Here is a 21,089-nt window from a genome sequence, read left to right as displayed (position 1 = left end):
AACCAATCCTTAAAACTACACACGAGTTGAGTTCAACAAAATTGCAATCGAAACTGTCAATCATTTTCGTATACTTTTTCGAAGCCATCGCTTTCATAATTTTATCTAATCTAAACCGATTTTGTTGAGGAATATTAAATTTACCATTATTTGTTCTCTTTTTTAATTCTGCATCAAAATTGTAAGCTTCAAATTTTATCCATCAGTGTCCAAATTTTTTAAAACCTTTCCATGCGAAATTTATTTTATCGATTTTTGACGTCTAAATTTATTCTGCATCTAAATTTTATTCTTTTGGGAAATTTGATTTATTATCGAATATTTAGGTTATCTTTGATTCAGGGAATAACAACGAAGCCGGTATCGGAACCGTTAGCCGAAACTTACCGTTTAATTGTTAGTACCGTAACTAAATCCGTAACTGAAATTAATTCTCTATTAAGAACCGAAAACCTAACTTGATCAAAATTGAATAGATTTTCAAACGGAATGTCATTTTGATCATGATTTTGCCTCTAAATTCATTCTGTATTCAATTTTTGTTCATTTAAAAAATTGAATAATTTTGACCAAGATTCAATTTCGATGGCAAGGGTCCCCCCTTTGAAATTTTGAAAAATCAAAATTTTAAATCTGAAGTTTTTACTTTTAATCAATCCCGTATATCGTAATTAGAATAAAACGATACTTTAAACTTGATTCTGAGACCTTTCATTTTCTTGAAAAAAATCAAGTCAAAATTGAGAAATATTTTGACTTGTAAAGTTGCTAGGTCAGAGGCTTGAGCAACTTCGAGCTGTCATAACTTTGGAAATATTTACCGATTTTCAAGCGGAATGACATTTTGATCATGGCTTGGCGTCTTAATTTATTCTGCATTCAAATTTTATTAAATTTGTTAAAAAAATTGTATTTCTCTGGATATATATTTAGATATTTACTTCGATGTCATAATTATTGTAAAGCGACACCTTATCATTTGAAAATGTTTCAAAATTGATTTGGTGTACCGTTACGTACCGGTTCTGAAACCGAAACCGAAAGAAGAAAACTGAAATAAAACCCTTTACCCAAATTGTTGTTTCGGAACCGAAACCGTAACCTTTATTGGTTTCGGTTTGATTCCTTGCTTTGATTGTTTTAGATACTCCTTAAAGTCCATAGGGTCGTTAAAAAAATTTAACAGAATTCAAAAGCAGTTCATAGAACAAATGGAGTTATTATATTTAGTTTTTTTATACGTGTAACAAATATTTAAAGTCTGGTGAACGTCATGGATGCCGCATGTCCAGGATCATTGGCATCCGTAGTCTCTGTTTCGGCGATGCCAAACATGCCAGCTAAAAGACAACCACCAGCGTTCATATCATCTGGTTCGAGTTTTTCTGGAGGTGCAATCAGTATATCGTCGCCTTGGTAGACATTTGGAAAGCGGAGTATCCAATAGGCGCTCTGCGAAAGCCGTGGCAATATGTTGCAGCCCAGGGTGAAGGTGTACTTCCCCACGAGCACCTTGGGATCAAGAATGATGTTAACGGGCGCCTTGGGCGTGACGACATGAATGCGCATCAGTTGGGCCAAATACGAGGTCTGCCCACGGCAGGGACATGGGAAATACAGGGGCATATTATTGTTGACCACTTTGGTGCTGGTGTCGCGCTCAATGTCCGCACCACCGCGGAGCACACGATCCGGACTGCACATCATGAAACGATGACCACGTGAACACTCGTACTCGAAGCCCACGAAGATCTTGAGGGCCAAACGATCGCCGTGTTTCCGATATCTTTGGGTCTTCTTATTGTGCTGCTGTTGCTGTTGTGGATGCTTGTGCGGCTGGACGAGACGCACATGGACATCCCAGGGCAGTAGAAAGTTGGCACCCGACAGAAATCCACTTTGAAAGTGTTCCTGCAATCCCGTATTATGGCTGTAAATGGAACTGGGACCGACACAGGCCAGCGACCAGCTTGGGAATAGTGGCAACAATTCGCAGCCACTCGACATGTGCACGAGTCCGGGCAGATATTCCGTGGTGGAGACCAGTTCCTGGCACTGCGCATCCGATAACGTATCCGATAGACTCTCGATGACGGCGGCACTGTGGTCATTTTCCTCATTGCGCTCCTTGAGCTGCAGGATTAGTTCGTTCTCGGAGTTGGCGCTGGAGGTGCCACTGCTGGTGCTGTTGCTCCGGCTGGCCAGGCTGCTGTCCAGCTGCGAACTGACCTCCGGTGAGTTCACCTCTTCCTCATGCAGTGAATCACCAAATCCGGCTATAGACATGTTCAAATCCGAGCCGTAAGTGGCAGACAAAGGTTGCGAGCAGCCGTTGTTTAATGTGTGCTCCGGTTTCTGAAGTGCCTGTTCTGTTGCGTTGACTGGCTGGGAGTAAGGATCACCAGCTGTATCCATGTTAAGATCCTGCTCTTCTCCAGCTGCTGCAGGTTCATCCCGACACTTGGCTGCCTGCAACAAGAGCGGGAAGGCGGCTTCAAATGCTGCAGCTCTGTAATCGCTAATGGAGGGTGTGAAGACTGGAAATTGGAACTTCTTGACCTTGACACATAGATTGCACATGCCAGCCATGTACTCGTAGTACTCGTAGTTGGCCTGCCGCAACGTGAATGGATCCTCTCGCCTACCCTGAGTGCGTCCACAATTGCAACTTGAAATGTGGACAACTCCACTGCAATGCTTGTCGTGCGGCCTATCCTTGGGTTGGGTGCACGGATGTCCACGCAGGCTGAGCTGTTCACACTGTTGCCTGCCATCGTGCCAGAACTTTAAGCAGATATCGCTGAGCTTGGCCAGCGCTGCCTCAGCATACGGACCGCGTCCCTCATCCTCCAGAACCAGCTTGGCATCCGCCAGCAGCTGCTTGTGGGTCGCCAAGCCATAAATTGCCGGAGCCGCATGCTTATAAGCCGAGATGCCCTTCTTCAAGCCCATTTCGGAAAGATGCGACCAGAATCTGCACGGGAATTCAAAAGTTAATCTTCATATTTGGAGTATAATAATTAAATTAGCGACTTTTTCTCATAGTTTACGCTCTCCTCCAGGCCCTGCAGATACGCGTGCTGTAAAGAGATGGAGATTAAAGATCAGTTGAACTTTTCGGCGGGATTACCACATACATAGGCGACGTTGCTGGTGGTACAGTTGACATCGTTGACATTCTCGATGAGCAGCTTGTGCATGATCGCCATGCAATTGTGCCAATCCTTGGCGCTCAGCAGCTGGAATTGTGACGAGTGTGACAACTGCTTGAAAGAGCCTTCGTCAAAGACACCATCAAGTGCATCCTGCACGTGTCGCTGTAGAAATTTCCAAAGTGTGTGGTTTTCCTTGTAGATCTGTTCCTCGGACTCGCGCGCCTCATAGGAAGCGCCGAAAGGTTTGACAAACCCTTCGAACGGAGCCAATGCAAGAATTTCCAAGTCCTCCTCTTCCTCTTTGGCGTCCGGTTTGTGCATGGTCAAGTGAAGCGCTTCAATAGCCTGCAGCAAAAGATCCGGATGCAGTTCCTCGTAGGCATTGTAGAAGACAAATTGTTTGTTGTTGGGTAGAGCCAAGAGGGAACTGGCGGCACTGTTGGTTACTATGTTGTGCTGCCGAAGCAGTTCATAAATGCGATCTTCAGTTTGAAACTCAATGGCGGAAATGCATTCGCGTGTCTTCTCCTCATCCTCCGGATAGTTCTCAAAGAGAAAAAGCATACGTGGCGTGCAGAGACGTCCCCGATCCCTTAGCATATGCCCGACAATGGTTTCTCGCAGCAACTGTGGCAGAAATTCCATCGCATGCTGTTCCCGCACATACTTCAGCAGCTGGCAAATGGTCACCAAAGTGGGATCAAATGCTTGTGCCATTTCCACGTACACCACAATGTGGCAAACGTGCAGCGCCAGCAACATGATGCGTATAAAACGGCAGCGCATCTGCTCGTAGAAGCTGTCAAAGTCCAGGGATTTCTGCTGCTGGAGCAACAGCTTCCCCATCACAGCCTCATCGTAGGTGGTCTGAAAGTGCAGCAGCAGCGTCTTAGTGCCCGGTTTATAGTAACACTGTATTTGTCCATCTGCCGGCTCCTGCTCCACATCTGGTGCCATGTCAAAGGCGCACATTTTGTTGGCCTGCGCGCATTTGGAGCGCCCAATGACGCCCACGATAACCAGCGAGTGTTTCAGTTCCGACAGCAGTGCCCTATTAAATCTATATTAAAACTTTACTTTACTCCATTTTCTTGACCACTTACGCCACATTCTCTGGTATTTCGGGATATTTCCAGGTGTAGTAATTTTTATCGCTCATTTTTTCGCATGCATACAAAACAATAACAAAAACAGACGTAAACAATTTGAGATGGCAGAAATATCGATACATTCACCATATGCTTCATTCGTGGTATGTCGATAGCGATAGCTTTCGATTACATGCTGTTGCTCAGTGCGCCGTTGATTATCGTTATTTAATTAAATTTCCCACAGAAATAAAACAACAAAAATTGTTTGTCTAAAGCAATTAAATTTTATTGTAAACTGTTGCCATTTATAAATAAATTTCAGTATATCTTAACACTTTGCCATATGCCACAGCGTTTTTGTATTTTCTGTCAATTTCATAATATTTTCTTGAATGGTTTATTTATTTTAAATGAGAGTCAAGTGCATGATTAAAGATAATGTATAATTTTTAAATTTCGAGCTATATATTGTTCAATTAAATATGTTTGCGTGTTTTTGGCTAAATGAGCACCTAAAATGATGTATGTATTTAATATTACACCTTTGTTTATTATGCAAAGAGCATTTTATAAGTGTCTACTAATATTATTATGTATGAATGTTCATAATAAATAGATTATCATTGAATAGTGCATTATCCGTTTCTGTCAGAGACTTAAGTTGAGTTATCTATTAATGTGCCAAAATAGTTTTTAAAATTTAAGTTTTCTTTTTGCCATATTGAGCACATATAAAATACTTTTATGTTAGATTTCAATTGCTGGAAAGTTACAAGAGTCTACTACAAAGAATGTCGTGGAGCTAAGAACTTGAATGCTTTCTCAATGTATTTACAATTCAATTGATTAGAAATGTAATGTTTTTAATGGTGTATTTCTTAAGAGTGTTTGATATTAGTATGACATTTTATTTACAGTTTATATCATGAGCTATGAAATTCTTTGTATTTCAATAATTGTATGTATGTACTGTAATATTGCAACTGTCGGCTCTGTGGAATCTCTAGGGTAGTTCCATTCCTATATTAGAGAATAGAAACTAAAACTATTAAGTAAATCATTTTTATTGCCAGGTTTTTATACTTTGTTATATTTAGTATCATTAACTTTCTTGCACAATCATTTTCCAGTTATGGTTTTCATTTTTCCTTGTATTTATTTTAGTTATAAACGGTTTCATTCGCAACAATCTTACTCCACGTTTTGGCAGTGAACCTGAGCTTTCTTCTTTATTTTCGTGATCAATAAACTTTACACAAACATGTCCTTTAAATATCTTTTACACAATTTGTAAGTGTTTTATTTAAATCATCGATAAGGTGCAGCTACAATATTTAAGCACATGATGAGAACTTACAAATATATCATGATAGTAAATGTATAATGATTTCATTATATGTTTTATTTATGTTTCTTTTTATCATTTGTTTTAACTACACACATTTTGTTTATTGCTAAACATTTTCTTTTCTGTTTTATGCCATTTTAATAGATTGTTCATATTTTATTCTTTTGTTGTTTAATGAAATATCATCACAAAATTGATGAAGCTATGATTTAAATTTTCTTATGGCTAACAATGAATTTTAATCGGTGTATTATCTGTTTTTGTTAAGTATTTAAATTAACACTAAACTTTGCAACGAAAATACATTAAAAAAAAACTATTAAAAATTCAATGACAATTTTAAACAATAATTTGTATAAATTTTATTCTTTGTTCTCATGTGGATCTTAAAGCAGCTAAACTTAAAATTAATTGTATTTCGCTTGAATATTATATGTAAGTATATGTATGTATATATTGTTTATGTTTATCTTTAATGATTTATTTTTTGTATTTGTTATGGATCCAGCGATTTACAGCGTTTTTGCCCGATCCAAAAGATCACTGATGAATTTCGATATGTCCGATTGCGGGCGTTTGCAGACTGACAGTAATCTCTGTTCAAAGAGGAAAGAAATTTTAATAAGAAATAATGTCGATAGCTAAGAGGATTAAAGAAGACTTACAATAAGATGAGATTTTCTTATGTCATCTGTGTCCATGTCTAAAATTTCATCAATATCCACATCGATGGCCTCGCTCTGTGAACAAAGATTTAAAATAATGAAGCTGTTTATAGAAAATGTTGAGTGATGTCCACTTACCGGTGGATCAAAGAGCTTCTGCAACTCATCGTATAGCCACATCTCGACAGCCAGTCGCTTCCGGATCAAGCTCATCTGATGTGAACCGTATTTGGCGGTAAGAAACTTTTCACGACGCTCCTTGACCTCTGCCCCCTTCTCATTGAAGTTGACGCGGAGATTTGTTCGATTCGGAGAGCGTTCGCAATCATTCATTTGCTCCAAACCGCACTGCATCTTCCCAGCTGTTGTTGTTGCTTTTGCTGCTTCTGTTGGGTGTTTATTATTAATTAACGCTGCAGCGTTTATTGAACTTGCAACAGTTCGTGCGGCAGCCACAATTAATTGGCGTAACTGTAATTGAAAGCGAACACCAAATTGGTTTATTGAAATAAAAGACAAATGTAATTGCAATTAAACTAAATGTAATATTATGTAATTGAATGCCAAGCGAAAAGCAACTTTCCTCATGCGTCATACGTGTGGCATGCTCAAATTGCAATGCCCACTTTGAATTCCAGTTATTAATGCCCATTTGGCCTAAGGGCATTTTCAAATTCCCGCACCTCTGACTCACACAACAGCAACAAGAGATTCCTTCACTCAGAGGAAAAGAGTGTGGAGAGTGAGAGAGAAAGAGAAGCTTTGGCTTGGCTCTGGTTATCTGCCTCTGGGCCATAAAATCATTGGCTCTGATTCATGCCACATGTAGCCTTTGTTGTTGCTGTTGCAGCTATTCTGTTTTGATCTATGGACAAGATTTGTCATGCAAACAGCAATAAAGGGAATAATTGCTCACATGACACTCTGATGACCCCTCGGAGGACCAACGGGATTAACGGGCCTGTTCACGTTTCACAGTTAATTAAATTAATGTGCAATGCATACAACGAATGCGACTCTGATTCTCATTTCGCCTTACGTCAAACGACATTTGACTTTTTATTAGGGGACAATCCCCACACACACTCACACACAACTTTTCCAACTTATCAGTAAACTTGACGACAAAAAGAAAATTTCGTCATTGATGAAGATAAATGAGAGCAGAGTCAAAATAAAACTAATCAACTTCCATCTAAATCATTTATTATTGAAAGTAACAGGGTATTAAACTTGTCTACGCTCATTAAGTTTAATCGGGAATAAATTTCGTTAGCCTAATGAAAATTAAATATTAATATGAGAGACTCTCAGTGCATCATCGGTACAAATAAATCTATAATTTTCACATTTTAAGCAAATTAGATTCTCAGAATGATTAAATTATTAATGATTTCATAAATATTTTCTTTAAAGCTCTTACTTTTTGGTATTTCAGATACTTTTCACGTGTGAAGCTCATCCCGAAATAAATATTGGTTTTATAATTGTTTACAAACTTAAATTATTTTCTGGGAAATCAGTTAAGTAGGTTAAGAATAAATATTTGATTTCAAAACGAACGGGAATCCACTTAAATAAATGGATTAAAATAAATATGAGTGAATCATGCATTAAAATAAACTGAAATAAGTCAGATAATTTATAAAGTAACTCTTTAGATATTCTGAAGTAAATTCTACCAAGTGCAGGTACATTGTTTATTTTATATTAAGAAAAAAAATATTTTTTTTATATATTTTTAAAAATGAGAAAATTCTGTATTAAAATAACCGGAATCTTTTTAAATATTTGTATAAAGAAAATCTTTAGATTTTCTGAATTATCACGTACAAAAACTTTAATTTTTTTATAGTATTTATGTACTTATCTTTAGGGTATAGTCTCGTCAATGTCTCATTTATTATTCTATATATATTTTCGGTAAATGTCAATTTCAATTCTTAATTGGACATGCAATGAGGAAATTGGTCAGTTGAAGTTAATTGATTCGTGGTGCATTTGAAATGCAATTTGCTGTCCAAATTGACAGCGTCTGATGGTTCAGTTGGTTCTTGGGTGGCTCTATAATTTGAGGCTAGTCACATTTCCTTTCACAACGAATTAGCCAGCAAGCAAACGAGACGAGCAACAAGGCTAAAAAGAAGCAGAATGTAAGCACGGGCTAAATTGAATCAAATCAAAGTTGTTGGCCAAAGGCAAACTCTACGCTGCACATGTGAAAATATATGTGCCCCATCCCGGAAGTTTCCGCAACGTTGCACATCAGTATCAGGTGAAGAAGTGGCCGGAGGAGCGGTAGGAGGTGGGGAAAGGGAGTGGGAAAACTGCGGCGTCTGTCGACAGTTACAATGTTGTTACAATTTTTTTCATAGTTACCTGGCAATTGTTGTGCATGCAACGTGTTGCATGTTATTGTTGCGGGCATTTCAACATTATATTTATGCAAAGTTTGTTGTGTTGTTGCCACAACGTTAGATGTGGCAAGCAATAATAATAATGGAAGGTACAACAAGCACAGTACACATGCCAACTACCTCGTAATCTAATAGAAAACGAAGTCAACGGTTCAACTTCTTTTTTGTTTTGCTTATTAACTTTGGGAAAAAGCGAAAATTCCTCAGATAACTTTCCTATGCAAAGCATTTTACCCAAGATCCCACAGTTATGAGACAAGTTAAGCGACGTTTTTAGCTACAAGGCACGAACATGGCATAAATCAGTGCAGTGCCTGAGAACTGCCATAAATACCTTATAAGTGCCATCATATCATGTCAACAGACTATCAGTTGAGCTATTACCACTAGGCCAGCGGATCTGCACAATTATACCTGATGTAAGGCTATTTCCGGTACTAAATAAACCAAAAAAATAAATAAAGTGGCAGGAGACAGACAACAAGAAAGATAGCCAAGTATTTGGCCAACAGGCAAAATGGCCAAAAGGCCTCAACTGTCTCATATAACGTTCTCTCTTTCGCCTTCCCGACATGCGAGTGACAAGTTAAACGTCAGTTTCATAATTGCTTATGACTCTTAAATAAATCTGGTATCAGATTTCGTCACACACACACACACACACACAAAACACACACATAACGAGCACCCCCAATTGAATGGTGTGAAAAAGACAGCAATATTGAGAAGTGAACGCATAACTCAGCTAAACTCAACACCATTGTTATTTTTAGTTAATGGCTGGAACATTTTTATGTTTTTTTTGTGTTTTTTTTAGTTTTTTTTTTAGATGCGGAAATCTTTGGCGCAACTGTTAAAAATGTTTAGCTTGCCACATGCCCCAAAAAAAATGAATGCAAGCAAAATATTTGACGGTTTGCAATTTCAATTTCATACCAATAATAACAACTTTATTCGTGAAAAGAAAATCGAAATGAGTTTATTAGGTTTGCTTTGAAGTGTAACTGGAATTGGGTTTAGCTTTGAGATTGAAATTGTGCGTGGGTTCAGTTCTACATAGTATATATGTCTATAACATGAGGTGTTGGTGCCAGGTTCGTGACGTCCCTGTTGCCATTGACATTTTTGGCCAGGTTTGTTTTTTTTTTTTCTTCTTTTACTTCCCAATTCATTTTTGGGGTCACAGCTGACAAATGTCATGGCACAATCTGAACAATATCTTAAATTGCCCATATCGAACAGCTAAAAATTGGTTAATGTACTCAGTCAACGGCTTTTCAAATATACTTTTATTTATTAATTTAGGATATGGAAAAAATAGAATATAAAAAAATGTTTTTTGTAACTTTCAATGCAAATATAATTTTCAAAATTAAAAAAAAAATTGTTAAATAAGAATATAGTATATAATTTTATTGCACTCTTTTTTTATTATATCTAAAATTTCACCTTTCTTTATCTAAATAGAAAATAAATGAACAGTCAACAGCTGTGGTTTTTCCCCAACCTAAAATAAAGAAATAGGGAGTTTGCTAGACTAGGATATGCTCTATATTCATAATTTACATGTCTTCAACTAAACATATAAGCTTGACCTTATTTTTTTAGTTTATATTATTAGTGGACCAAATTTATAAATATAAATATTTTATTGTAACAAAACTTAGAGATGACACATTTTCTGATTTAATTACAAAGCTGTCGAGAAGAGTTTAAAAACCTTTCATATTTAATCAGTTTAGGCTAATCCAATTTTTTTTAACTTTGACAAAAAAAATCAAAAATGAGCACATAAAAGCACAAAACACGAGCCAATTAACAAAACGCAAATTTGATGAGCCATCATACTAATAAAAACTGGAAAATAAAGAGCAAAGCAACTTCAAAAAAAAAAAAACGAAACAAATCTGTAACGACAGCTTCCATCTAATTGATTTTTAAGCATCGCCAAATCCGAACGCAAGGGGGCGCCCTGAAGTGCGGCAGGCCACATTTATGGCACAACATTTGCCTCAGTATTGTGTGTGTGTGTGTGTTTGTGCCCCCCCCGCTGCCCATTTATGGAAAAATGCAAATCACAGGCTTCATATTCGAGAAGTGGCGCAATTGCCGTTAAGACCTTTTACGACTTCGATTTGGCCAGTTTTACTTTTTGGTCAGGCGCCTAGTTTCATGATTTATGCGCAAGGCTCACAGCAAAAATACTATGCTAATTTTAAAGGAAATTACTACAGACGCTTAATTATAGTCAGCCCATATTAATGGCTTTATGCATTTATGGCGTTTGTCTTTAATAAAACAGTTCATTAAAAGAACATGAGAGTGAGAAAATTGATCGACTTAAACATGTGTCATAAATTTGCTCTTGGCTTACGTTTATAAAGTGAGCTTTATATATTTTTATTATTTTTAATAATCTGATAATTTGGGTATACAGTTTAACTTTTACAGAACTAAGTTCTATTTTCTGTGGAGTAGATATTTGTATTGCAAAGATTTCTATATGCAAAATGTATTTAACGAGAATTCCAAACACAGATTCTTAATGTATTCGCCAAGTTCTTTTACGTTTTTTTATAAAAAATGTATTTTATTACAGAACTTGGCCTGTTTTCTCGTTTTTTTTTTTTTAACTGTGTTTTATGATAAAATATCGGCACAATTTACAACCACAACGAAAGCTATAAAAATAGGAGTCGCATTTTAGCTCAGCAATTTTGTGATTTATTTCCGGATTTCGTTTTTGTTGAAATTCTCCACGCTTGTTGCTCTTCTATGAGATATTTTCAAAGTGCCTGCCAAAATTGTTTTGGGGCATGCGACGAATTTTGCTCATCATTTCAGCTTTTCGTGTTATTTAATGGGATTTTTGAGTATATGAAATTTTATATAAATTTTTGTTATTTACGGAGCAAAAGTTCTTAAATTGGGCTAATGACTGCGGTTTGAGATGTTGATTGAAATCGAACCGCAGCCAAGAGATAGAACAGAAATCTAATCCGAAATGTAACACAACATTTTTATTGCCGCGGAAAAAAACCCGAGCATCGATTTACATAAACAAAATCAGATATACAAAAGAAATGCAAATAATCAAAGAAAAAGAAAGAGACAGACAGAGAAGAGAGATGGTTGTAAAGATATTAATCGCTGAGAGGTGTAGACGAATAAATATGATAAGGCATTGAAAATGGGTTCATTAAGTCAAAAAGGCAATGGAGCACAAAGCCAAACTGAGCGCGGCATTAACCCATATTGAAACGAAATGCGCTAAAACCAGTTACAGCTCGTATCGATATATGGAAAGAGAGGCAGAGAGAGTGTGCTAGAAAGAGAGGGGCAGTTAGCGGACTAAGTTGAAACTAGTAATTCACATTGATTTTGAAATTCGAAATTCATTCATAGAGCAAGTTTCGAGTTTCCACAGTGGACTTTTATTTTATTTGATCATCTTCTTTGTTTTGTTTGGGGAAAAGTGAAATGTGACGCGTCTATGCTAAAATAAGACCCAGAAATGTGGGGACTTCAGACAAATATCTGGCTTTGTGTATGCAAATGTTTATGATTGGCGGCAACGGCAACCAAACAAAATATCTGAGAAGTTTATAGGCCTAGTGAGTTTTCACTGGGAACTGTTGATTTTGATGACCCTGGGAATAGATGTTGGTACTTTAGACTTTAAGTCAGCCCTTGGCTGGGTCTATTTATATAGCTTAATAGTCGCATTATTCATGTGTCGACTTATCAGGCAGACAAAACAACAGCATTATTACTATAAATTTTATTATATTCGAATTACGGCAGCTGCCTCATTACATAAACAGAAAATAAATAAAAAAAGAAAATGTACAACAATCAGCTGATAACCCGCAGCTGTCACGTTCTCAGACTATACAAAATTTGCATAAATATTCATAAATTTCAATAATAACATTAGTTCGAACAACGCAATTTGGCTGAATGAACATTTTCAATGCCAATTGATTTCTTTTCTTTCCTCACACCTCCCCAATCATGTTTGATTGATCGATTGACGCGTATTCTACAGCCAATCTATAGCCTATCACTAAATGCTATGCTAATTCTCAGGCATTTTCGCTAATTTAACTTGAATGTATTTAAATTAATCAGCAGATGATAAATGAAAATCACAGACAATTAAATCTATTAATCACTATCAGGCGATAACAAATAGATGATTCTTGTACTGGATGTCAACGTACTCCCTAAATTCGCATAACAATTAACAATGACTGCAAATTCAAATGAGCTAACAAAACTTGAACTTTATGCCAAACGAAACTTGTCATTTATGAGTTTATAAATGGCATATAATTTTAATGAGCAATATCAGTTATAAATTGAGTTCATTTTTGACTCAAAGTAAGTGTCGAAAATTTAATACCCTGTCAAGAATAAAGGAATTGATTTTATCTTGATATCATTATTATTATCATTTGGACAACGATATTTATTTAAGTTTTTAATCAATATTCACTTTGAAAAGCGTCTTTTAAAAGTTCATCTATTTAAATTTATTTAATATATTCGTATATTAAACTTATTGACCACATTTCCCAAGCAAATGAGATGAAATATAAAATTAAATTCCCATAATTAAAACAAACACTGAGTGCTTTTTTTAAATGCAATTAACTGATATGAGTTAAAAAAAAAAAGTTAAAAATAAACCCCTATTGACAAATGAAATTAATGCTTAATTCTGTGACCCATTTTGTGACTTTTTTCTCTTGGTTATTTTTACAGTGAGCGCCAGTTTGAACTTACCCAAACCCGCATTTCCGCAATATTTCATCCCACACACAAACACACAGAATAAAAACAACAAGACTTCAGAGTAATAAATTTAATTAAAAAACCCCATGAAAACGTGGCAAATTTCTATAGAAAAATTTCCACAATCAGCAGAAATTCAATATACTTCAAGAGTTAGTCTTTTATAGAATACAATAAGTAAAAGTCTTCAATCAGTCATTTTGCAATCTCGTCGGCAATCGTGACTCAGTTGAGTTGCCGTTTTGGGTATCGGTTCGGTTCGATTTCGGGAACGTTGTAAAAGCCAATTTTGTGTTATTCAAAAATTAATTTACCTTATTGTTTATTCATTTCGCAGCGTTCTTTTGGGCCCCCTACTTGCTTTCAATACGTTCTGCGCACATTAAAGTACAAAAAAAAATTCAAAAACCAAAGTTAAATGAGGTTACACCGCAAAAAAGAGACTTATGGATAAATAATTACAAGTGAAAACACCTACGAGATACACGATCTGTGTGGTGTCAAGTAGCCAGGCCAATAGACAGGCAGTCAGTCAGTTAGCCAAGTCAAGTGGACGTAGTTCTGTGACAATGCCCGGTCCGTAGAGTTTGTTGACCCTAGAGGAGAGGAGAACTAATGGAGTCATATTCAAATGGCCAAAATGAAGTGTCATGCCAAAGTTATATAATGTGTATTTAATTTAGTTAGCCAAAAAGTTTCTCCACCATATTTGGTTCGAAGTAAACAGTTAGCTCTATGTCTTGACATCGAGAAAAATGAAAATAAAACCGGAAAACCAATAGTTTTTCCAGTCAATTTTTCGTATTTGTTGGTTAATTTATTGTTTGCGCAATAATTTTGTTGTTTTGTTTTTATGCCGCACCAGATTGCGTCATGGGTCATGAAAACAAACATCGGTAAAGGTGGAGGTGTGTGAGAGTTCCCGGTATATAAGTATATGACCATTGTGTGCGATATTAGACATACATAAAAACTCATGAGATGGAATCTGTTGTGAGTGAGTGAGGAGCACAAGTGCTTAGTTTATAAATAGATGGATTTTGTCATTGAGGTGCGGATTGGCCGACATTTCAGCGAGACTGTCAACTTGCCTTATGAGAAAATTTGGCACCTAAAATGTAAGCAAACAGTTTGAGCACACAAAATAATTAAAAAGCGGATGTACCAGTCTCTTAACTGCCCTCTAATACTTTTGATACAATAATAATCCAATTTCTAAAAAAATAAATGGCTCACATGTAGATAAATTGGTAAGCGAAAATGTTGTAATTTATATTTTAGCTTTAACTTTACTTTTTTAGTACTCCATAACCATTTATTATGATTCAAGATATTTCTACAATTTTTGATAGTACTCTCTATTTATCTTTCGTATCAAACAATTAGCAGTATTTAAAGACTTCCAGTTAAACGTTTATTTTAAAACCCCTAAGCGAACATTTCCTTTTCTTGATAAAAATTTAAAAATAAAAGATGTGTTTACCAATGATCAAAGCTCAAAAGACAAACAAATATACCGAGAAACCGTCTATGCTTATCTGGGAAACGCACACATTTCATTTCCTTATACAAAACGATCTGGAGCCCCCGATAGAATGCACTATTTACACAACTTATCTGGAACTGTGCAAGAGCAGCGGCAGAAGTATTTTATCAAAGTCAAAGTTCTTGAGTTTGAAGCCAATCAATAATATTAACAGAACTCAGAGCCCAAACTACACGCACTAACAATTCAAAGTCAAAGTCATACAATGGAAACGGTACGATAGAGAAGAGGCTAAAGAGGGAGATGTAGGTGGCATAGAGGGGAGACTGAAGGTCTGTTGGGTCTATCAAAATTGAAGGCGAAAGGAGCATAGATAAATGCATTGAACGCGAAAGGCAATCAAAGACAGAACTCTTTTGAGTGCATCTAAAAGATACCCTGTATTTATCTTAAGTATTGGCATATTTTCTTAACAATTTTTTTTTTGTTATAAAGTTTATTTTAAATTTTGAAAAAAATTTAATTCTGTCAATTTAAAGATACCTCTCTTGTTAATTTTCCTGTATTTATAGGATATTCTGAATTTATACAATATGAACGATGTCTATAAATAAAAACCTTTATGATAAATAATGCAATAGAAATTGTGCGGGTCTCGAATTGAACTTAGTGAGTGAATGAGGGGAACAGAGAGGGGGGGGGGAGGGGGTGCGTTGTGTGTACATCATAAGTTGTGACCAGCAAATCACGAGAATAACGCAAAATGCACGCAACGGGACGCCAAGTTGCTCTGTTCTGCTTTAGCTGTTTATTTATTTATTAATGCGCAAAGTTTAACACATACACAAACACACATACATATACACATGTATGCTTATATGTATATTTGTATATACAACAGCAATTGTTGGCCGCCTGGCAATGATGGAGGCCATAAAGGCGTCAACTACACATATCACATACGAGTAAGAGTACTCGTATACTCATTCACATATACTCGAACTTGTATAGTATGTGAGTGCGGTTTATGAGCAACAAAAGATGCAATGAGCTGAAAATATTGATATAATGCCAGTTGGCTGCTCTATAAATGTTATTTTATGGCTACACAATCACATTACGTATACGCCCCGTCAGCCTGGCGCAGTAGGCACACTAGGTTAGAGTTCAACGAAACGTCCGACTGTCTGTGATTGCATCTTGTTGTTGTTGTAGTTGTACTTGTTGTTGTTCTTGTGCTTGTGGCTTTTTGATGAATGTTATTGTTGATAAGCATGGAATTCTTGATGCTCTGTCGATATCTATCAGTTGCTGATGCAGTTGGAACAGTTGGCTTTCTTCACAGTTGATTTATGTATATATTTCTTGGTTATTTTAGTCAATCCTTTTAAGGTTTCGGTTCTGGTACGTCCCGAAATAACTATTTCGGTAAATGGTTCCATTTCAGTTTTTTTCTTTCGGTTCCGCTATCAGTACCGGTACGTAACGGTACAGAAAATCAATTTTAATCAATTTAATCAATTTAGTCACTTAACAAGTCCAAATTTTTGTTCAATTTTACATGATTTTTAAAAAAAAAATGAAAGGTCTCGGAATCAATTTTAAAATGTTGTTTTATACTGATTACGATATAAGGAGTTGATTAAAAGTGAAAACTTGAGATTTAAAATCTTAAATTTTCGAAATTTCAAAGGGGGGACCCTTAGCATCGAAATCAATATCTAGTAGATTTTAGAAGAAAATATTTTTTTCTTAAGAATATTATAAAATTAATCTGCAGAATGAATTAAAATGCCAAATAATGATTAAAATGAAAATAAAATTTTTTATCCAATTTGACATAATTAAAAAAAAAAAAATTAAAGGTCTCAGAATCAAGTTTAAAGTATTTTTTTTATATTAATTACGATATAAGGAGTTGATTAAAAGTGAAAGCTAGAGATTTAAAATTTTGAATTTTCAAAATTTCAAAGGGGGACCCTTACCATCGAAATCGAATCTTGGTCGAAAATAATAAAATGTTCTAAATGAAAAAATATTGAATACAGAATGAATTTAGTGGCCAAATCATCATCAAAATGATATTCCGTTTAAAAATATATTCAGTTTTGATCAAGTTATGACAGTTGGAAGTTGAACAACTCTTTGACCTAGCAACTTTACCACAACCGTACCGGTACAAACGTTTCGGTATTCGGTTTTCGACAGAGAGTTTTCATTCGGTTACGGTTTCAGTTCCGGTTCTAAAAATGAAACGGTTTGTTTCGGTTAACGGTTCCGGTACCGGTTCCGGTGTTATTTCCTTGATTCTAATTTTATTATAGGCAAGCTACGCGTTTAAATTTTTCAAAATGAGGTATTTTTTTAACTCTAGTTTTGAGCCAAACATTTTCAGATTTAATGGAACCACATAATAATATTTCTTTAGTATTGTAAAATATTTGTTTATTTATTTTTAATTATGTAACGATTAATTTAAGTACCTAAACATTTTGTATATCTAAGTATAATAAATTTTAAATCCACAAAAATTACAGAATATAATTTAATAAAAATAAAGTAAAGCAGGTAAGAGAACAAGGGAGTGCAAATCGAAATAATCGATGCATATAAAAAATGGTTTAAATCAATCAATGAAAAAATCAAATTAAAGATATCTATAAAAATTTTATGCATTATACGATTTGAATGAACGTTCCCAACGACAAACAGACTGACCACAAATGTGGCCCCTTCTCATTTGTATTTATGTCTTGCAACGTTTCTAATTATAAGCGCAACGAAATGATTTGTATATTTGTTATTATTATTTTTTGTTTTATTTTTTTTTTGTTATCTGCCCTTCTATTTGCTACACATTCGGTGCGGTATTTACTGTTCACATTGTCTCAAATACTGTGTAAGCGTGTGTTTGTGTTTCAATCTCAACGAGTTTGCCGCCGTGTCTTACATTTCCGTTAAGAAAGATATCAGGCCAAAACAGCACTTTGGGTCTTAAATATGCCAAACACGTCGCAGCTGCTTATTAATCTTTTTGACGAAATCGCCTGTTGAAACATGCTCACATTTTCAGACCTTACGTTTGCCACTTTTCTCAGATTTCTTAATTTTGCTTTGTTTTTCTATCTATCTTTGTCTTTGTCTTGGCCTGAGGATGTTTGCTCATGCTTCTCTCTGACTGTTGTTTAATTTGAAATTAATTTATTGCCATTTAGCGTTCAACATTTTGGAAGCGTCATAATTAATGTTTGTTTCGGATTTATTTCGTGGCCGAAGGTCGCGGCTTGTTGTTCTAAAAACTACACAAAATATTATCTTTAAAACTGCAAAAGTAACAATAAAATAAAATCCAAAATAGGCAGATATCTTTCAATCGATTTTAAAATACTTGGCGAGTGCTTCGAACGTTTCGCAACAATAGAAGGCGACCACTTGGAACACTCAGAAGCTCGAAGTCTGGAGGATGAGGTCAATTTGAGGTACAATTCAATACGTGTAGGATTTTACCTTGGCTATGGCGTGTGTAACGACTTTGAGATACATTTGTATCTGTACGTAACACCCTGTATGCTATCGATTAAGAAGACAAAGTAGACGACGCAATAACAAAAACGAAAACAACAACAAAATATGTAAACATGTCAGAATCCAACTCGTGTGTCCAATACTTAATGTATCTTGTGCATCGTATCTTTCTCTTTGTTTTATTTTTTGTTGCTGCTGTTCTTGTTGTTTTTACTGTTGTTGCCAGTGCAGCGAGTGATTAGACACAAGCAGTGGCAAATGTTATGGCAGCAATAAAACCAGGTTACAAAATGCAGTCCAGACACAACATAAAACTCACAAACGACACACTTAAAAATCAGCACAGAAGCCCATGAAGCGAGAGATAGAGAGAGAAAGATATGTAGTATCAATTAAACAGGCGAATTGGCAGTAAATTACTCGTAGCTGCAAAAAAGTGAGTTTGCTATTGATAAAAAGTCAATTAAATTGAGTTATGTCTGTAACACAATCCAGTCGACAACTAAACTTGCCTACGTTGTACATTTCCATCCATCCATCTCTTTAAAAAAGTTGAACAGCTTTTGCAATGTTTATCTAGTATTTTTCCTAATTTTTGTTGTACAAAGGAAACTTCCGAAGAACTTTTCAGCTATTTGTTAAATAAAATGTACATATTGTTACTGGAATTGTCAGTTACTTGGCTTGAAGACGATTGCATTGTAAACTTTTCGGAATACAAGTTTAACATGAAATATCTGTATTTGACTTTTAGACAGTTTTAAATTTTCTTCTAGGGAAAACTTTTGTAATTCCAAGTTTTAGTAACGAATTTTATTTTGTATATTCAAATATTTTACTTAATTTATAAAAGTTAATGAAATGTCATTAAAAATATTAGCAACTATCTAAGTTTTTGTGTATGTATTGTAGATGGAATTTAAAATTTAAATTATTGAAACGGTATTAATGTAAATTAAACCTTTTTTGAACTTTTAGCTTATTAACTGAGATTTTTCTGACAAAACTTTATTCATTAAAAGAGGCAATAAATTTGTAAGCCTTTTTTCCTTTTGCATTCTAAAAGCTGTTGCAAAGAGTTCATGTAAGTGGAAATTCTGTTAAACAAAGAATATAAATTTTGTGCTCGTTTTAGTCTCGTTCTACTGTAAAAAACAACAAACTAGCAACGCTTTTTAATTTTAGTGTTTGATTTGTTGCTCATCTAATGCTGCAGGCAACAACATAAATTCTTCCCCTTTCTCTCAAGCCGAGTGCGACTGGAACTGAACTTGCCACTGCCGCTTCGAGCCCCGACTCTGGGTCGGAGTCTGAATCGGAGTCGGAGTCGGTCCGACTGGGCCTGAAGCGTGAAGCGCAGTTGCGTTTTCGTTACGTTTGGCTGCATGCGTACGGCATGCGAACGGGAGGGCAGTCAGCCCAGAGACGACGACCACCCTCCCTGCCAATAAATAAAAAATAAAAAAAGAAGTGGTTTCATATATGAAGTTGTAAATACGTAGGAGCTGGGGAAATAAACGAGCTAGCCACTGCATAAAATTCCACAGCTCGACACGCACACAGTGCCATCACATACAATAGAGCTTGTGGCAGCTTCTGTGCCGCAATGTCTGGTCTGTCTGTACTGTAATGTTACTGGGCAGGTGGCTAGATGGGCGCGCACGCTTCTTCTAGCCAGCTATATTAGCCTGGTCTGTTCAGGTCTGGCCGGAACGCTTGACCGGCTGATGAGGCTGTCTGTCGACTCGACTGACTGGACAACAACTTGTACAGATATTGGAATATTTTCCGGTTCTAGGCAACACATAAAGAAAGTGCAGACCGCCGCAGGCGATAGCTGCTACTCACATAAATTTCATAAAAAAAATTTAAAACATTAAAGTATAATTAATAATAATGTCTATACATATTTATTTACATTAGGTTTTTCGCAGTTGAATCCACAAAATTTAATTGATGTTTATTTTGTTATTTTTTTTTATTGAATTGGAAATTGTTGCTTGCTTGTTTGTTTCTTTCTTTCTTTCACTTGAAGTGATTTTTAATTATTTTTTGCTTTTGGCTGGCTGTTTAGGATTTTCCACTTTTCTGCGGCTACTTTCTGCTCAATGAAATTTTCATTTGCACGAGAGCACAATGAGGGCGCACCGTGTGGAGCTATAAGCTACATACAAACAAAATGCACAGCCGCACACACAACTTACACTCTGTTAGAAGCACACACGGAGACACGTACAGACAGACAGGTAGACGCGACACGAGACAAAGTGTTTGCCTAACTGTTTTTGTTTATAAAAGCTTGTTAAAGCGGCAAGTCAATCAAGCAACGAATTAAACGCGCAGTCGGTTAGCACCATGAGAAGTCTGAAACTGAACTGAACTCAACGGAACGCATTCTGTTGCGAGATACACAAAAATGTTAAGTGCCGGCAAATGTTCACTAACAGTCCAAGAGAGCGAGAGTTGCAGCTCTGTTAACAGACGCGGGTCTGTTACTTTTGTGGGTTGTGGAATGTGGGTTGTGGGCTGTGCGCGTTGATTGACTGTTGATTTGTGGGCTTTCCATGGTGCGATTAATGATGATGGTTCAGCGGATGGTCGCACA

General features: G+C 36.0%; 2 protein-coding genes across 3 annotated transcripts; both read right to left on the bottom strand.

Moving 5' to 3' along the window:
• Window positions 1-1,199: 1,199 nt before the first annotated feature.
• Window positions 1,200-4,314, bottom strand: LOC117781902 (protein SMG8). Its single transcript, XM_034618787.1, has 4 exons — window positions 4,259-4,314; window positions 3,138-4,206; window positions 3,034-3,080; window positions 1,200-2,974 (listed from the first exon to the last, which is right to left on the bottom strand). The coding sequence occupies exons 1-4, from the start codon at window positions 4,312-4,314 to the stop codon at window positions 1,255-1,257; spliced, it is 2,892 nt and encodes a 963-aa protein (XP_034474678.1). The 3' UTR covers window positions 1,200-1,254.
• Window positions 4,315-5,925: 1,611 nt separating this feature from the next.
• Window positions 5,926-20,856, bottom strand: LOC117780992 (protein phosphatase 1 regulatory subunit 14B). Of its 2 annotated transcripts, none has more exons than XM_034617699.1 (4): window positions 20,403-20,856; window positions 6,398-6,730; window positions 6,260-6,334; window positions 5,926-6,190 (listed from the first exon to the last, which is right to left on the bottom strand). In XM_034617699.1, exons 2-4 carry the CDS (start codon window positions 6,611-6,613, stop codon window positions 6,107-6,109), a joined length of 375 nt encoding a protein of 124 aa, XP_034473590.1. In that variant the 5' UTR covers window positions 6,614-6,730; window positions 20,403-20,856; the 3' UTR covers window positions 5,926-6,106. The 2 variants fall into 2 exon arrangements, with proteins under 2 accessions (XP_034473590.1, XP_034473589.1); XM_034617698.1 differs by having other exon boundaries at window positions 20,689-20,855.
• Window positions 20,857-21,089: the final 233 nt, after the last annotated feature.

This window comes from Drosophila innubila (genome assembly GCF_004354385.1).
Source record: "Drosophila innubila isolate TH190305 chromosome 2L unlocalized genomic scaffold, UK_Dinn_1.0 4_B_2L, whole genome shotgun sequence".
Lineage (NCBI taxonomy): Eukaryota > Metazoa > Arthropoda > Insecta > Diptera > Drosophilidae > Drosophila > Drosophila innubila.
This window is presented reverse-complemented; position numbering and strand designations above follow the sequence as displayed.

What these genes read in the sequence shown, in the direction of transcription:
- LOC117780992 (XM_034617699.1), bottom strand. Translation starts at nt 6,613, where the DNA reads ATGCAGTGCGGTTTGGAGCAAATGAATGATTGCGAACGCTCTCCGAAT. An exon ending in AGAAGCTCTTTGATCCACCG is followed by an intron (nt 6,335 to 6,397) that starts GTAAGTGGACAT and finishes CTTTGTTCACAG; the next exon opens with AGCGAGGCCATCGATGTGGA. An exon ending in TAAGAAAATCTCATCTTATT is followed by an intron (nt 6,191 to 6,259) that starts GTAAGTCTTCTT and finishes CTCTTTGAACAG; the next exon opens with AGATTACTGTCAGTCTGCAA.
- LOC117781902 (XM_034618787.1), bottom strand. Translation starts at nt 4,314, where the DNA reads ATGAGCGATAAAAATTACTACACCTGGAAATATCCCGAAATACCAGAG. An exon ending in CCACCAGCAACGTCGCCTAT is followed by an intron (nt 3,081 to 3,137) that starts GTATGTGGTAAT and finishes ATCTCTTTACAG; the next exon opens with CACGCGTATCTGCAGGGCCT. An exon ending in AGCGTAAACTATGAGAAAAA is followed by an intron (nt 2,975 to 3,033) that starts GTCGCTAATTTA and finishes ATTCCCGTGCAG; the next exon opens with ATTCTGGTCGCATCTTTCCG.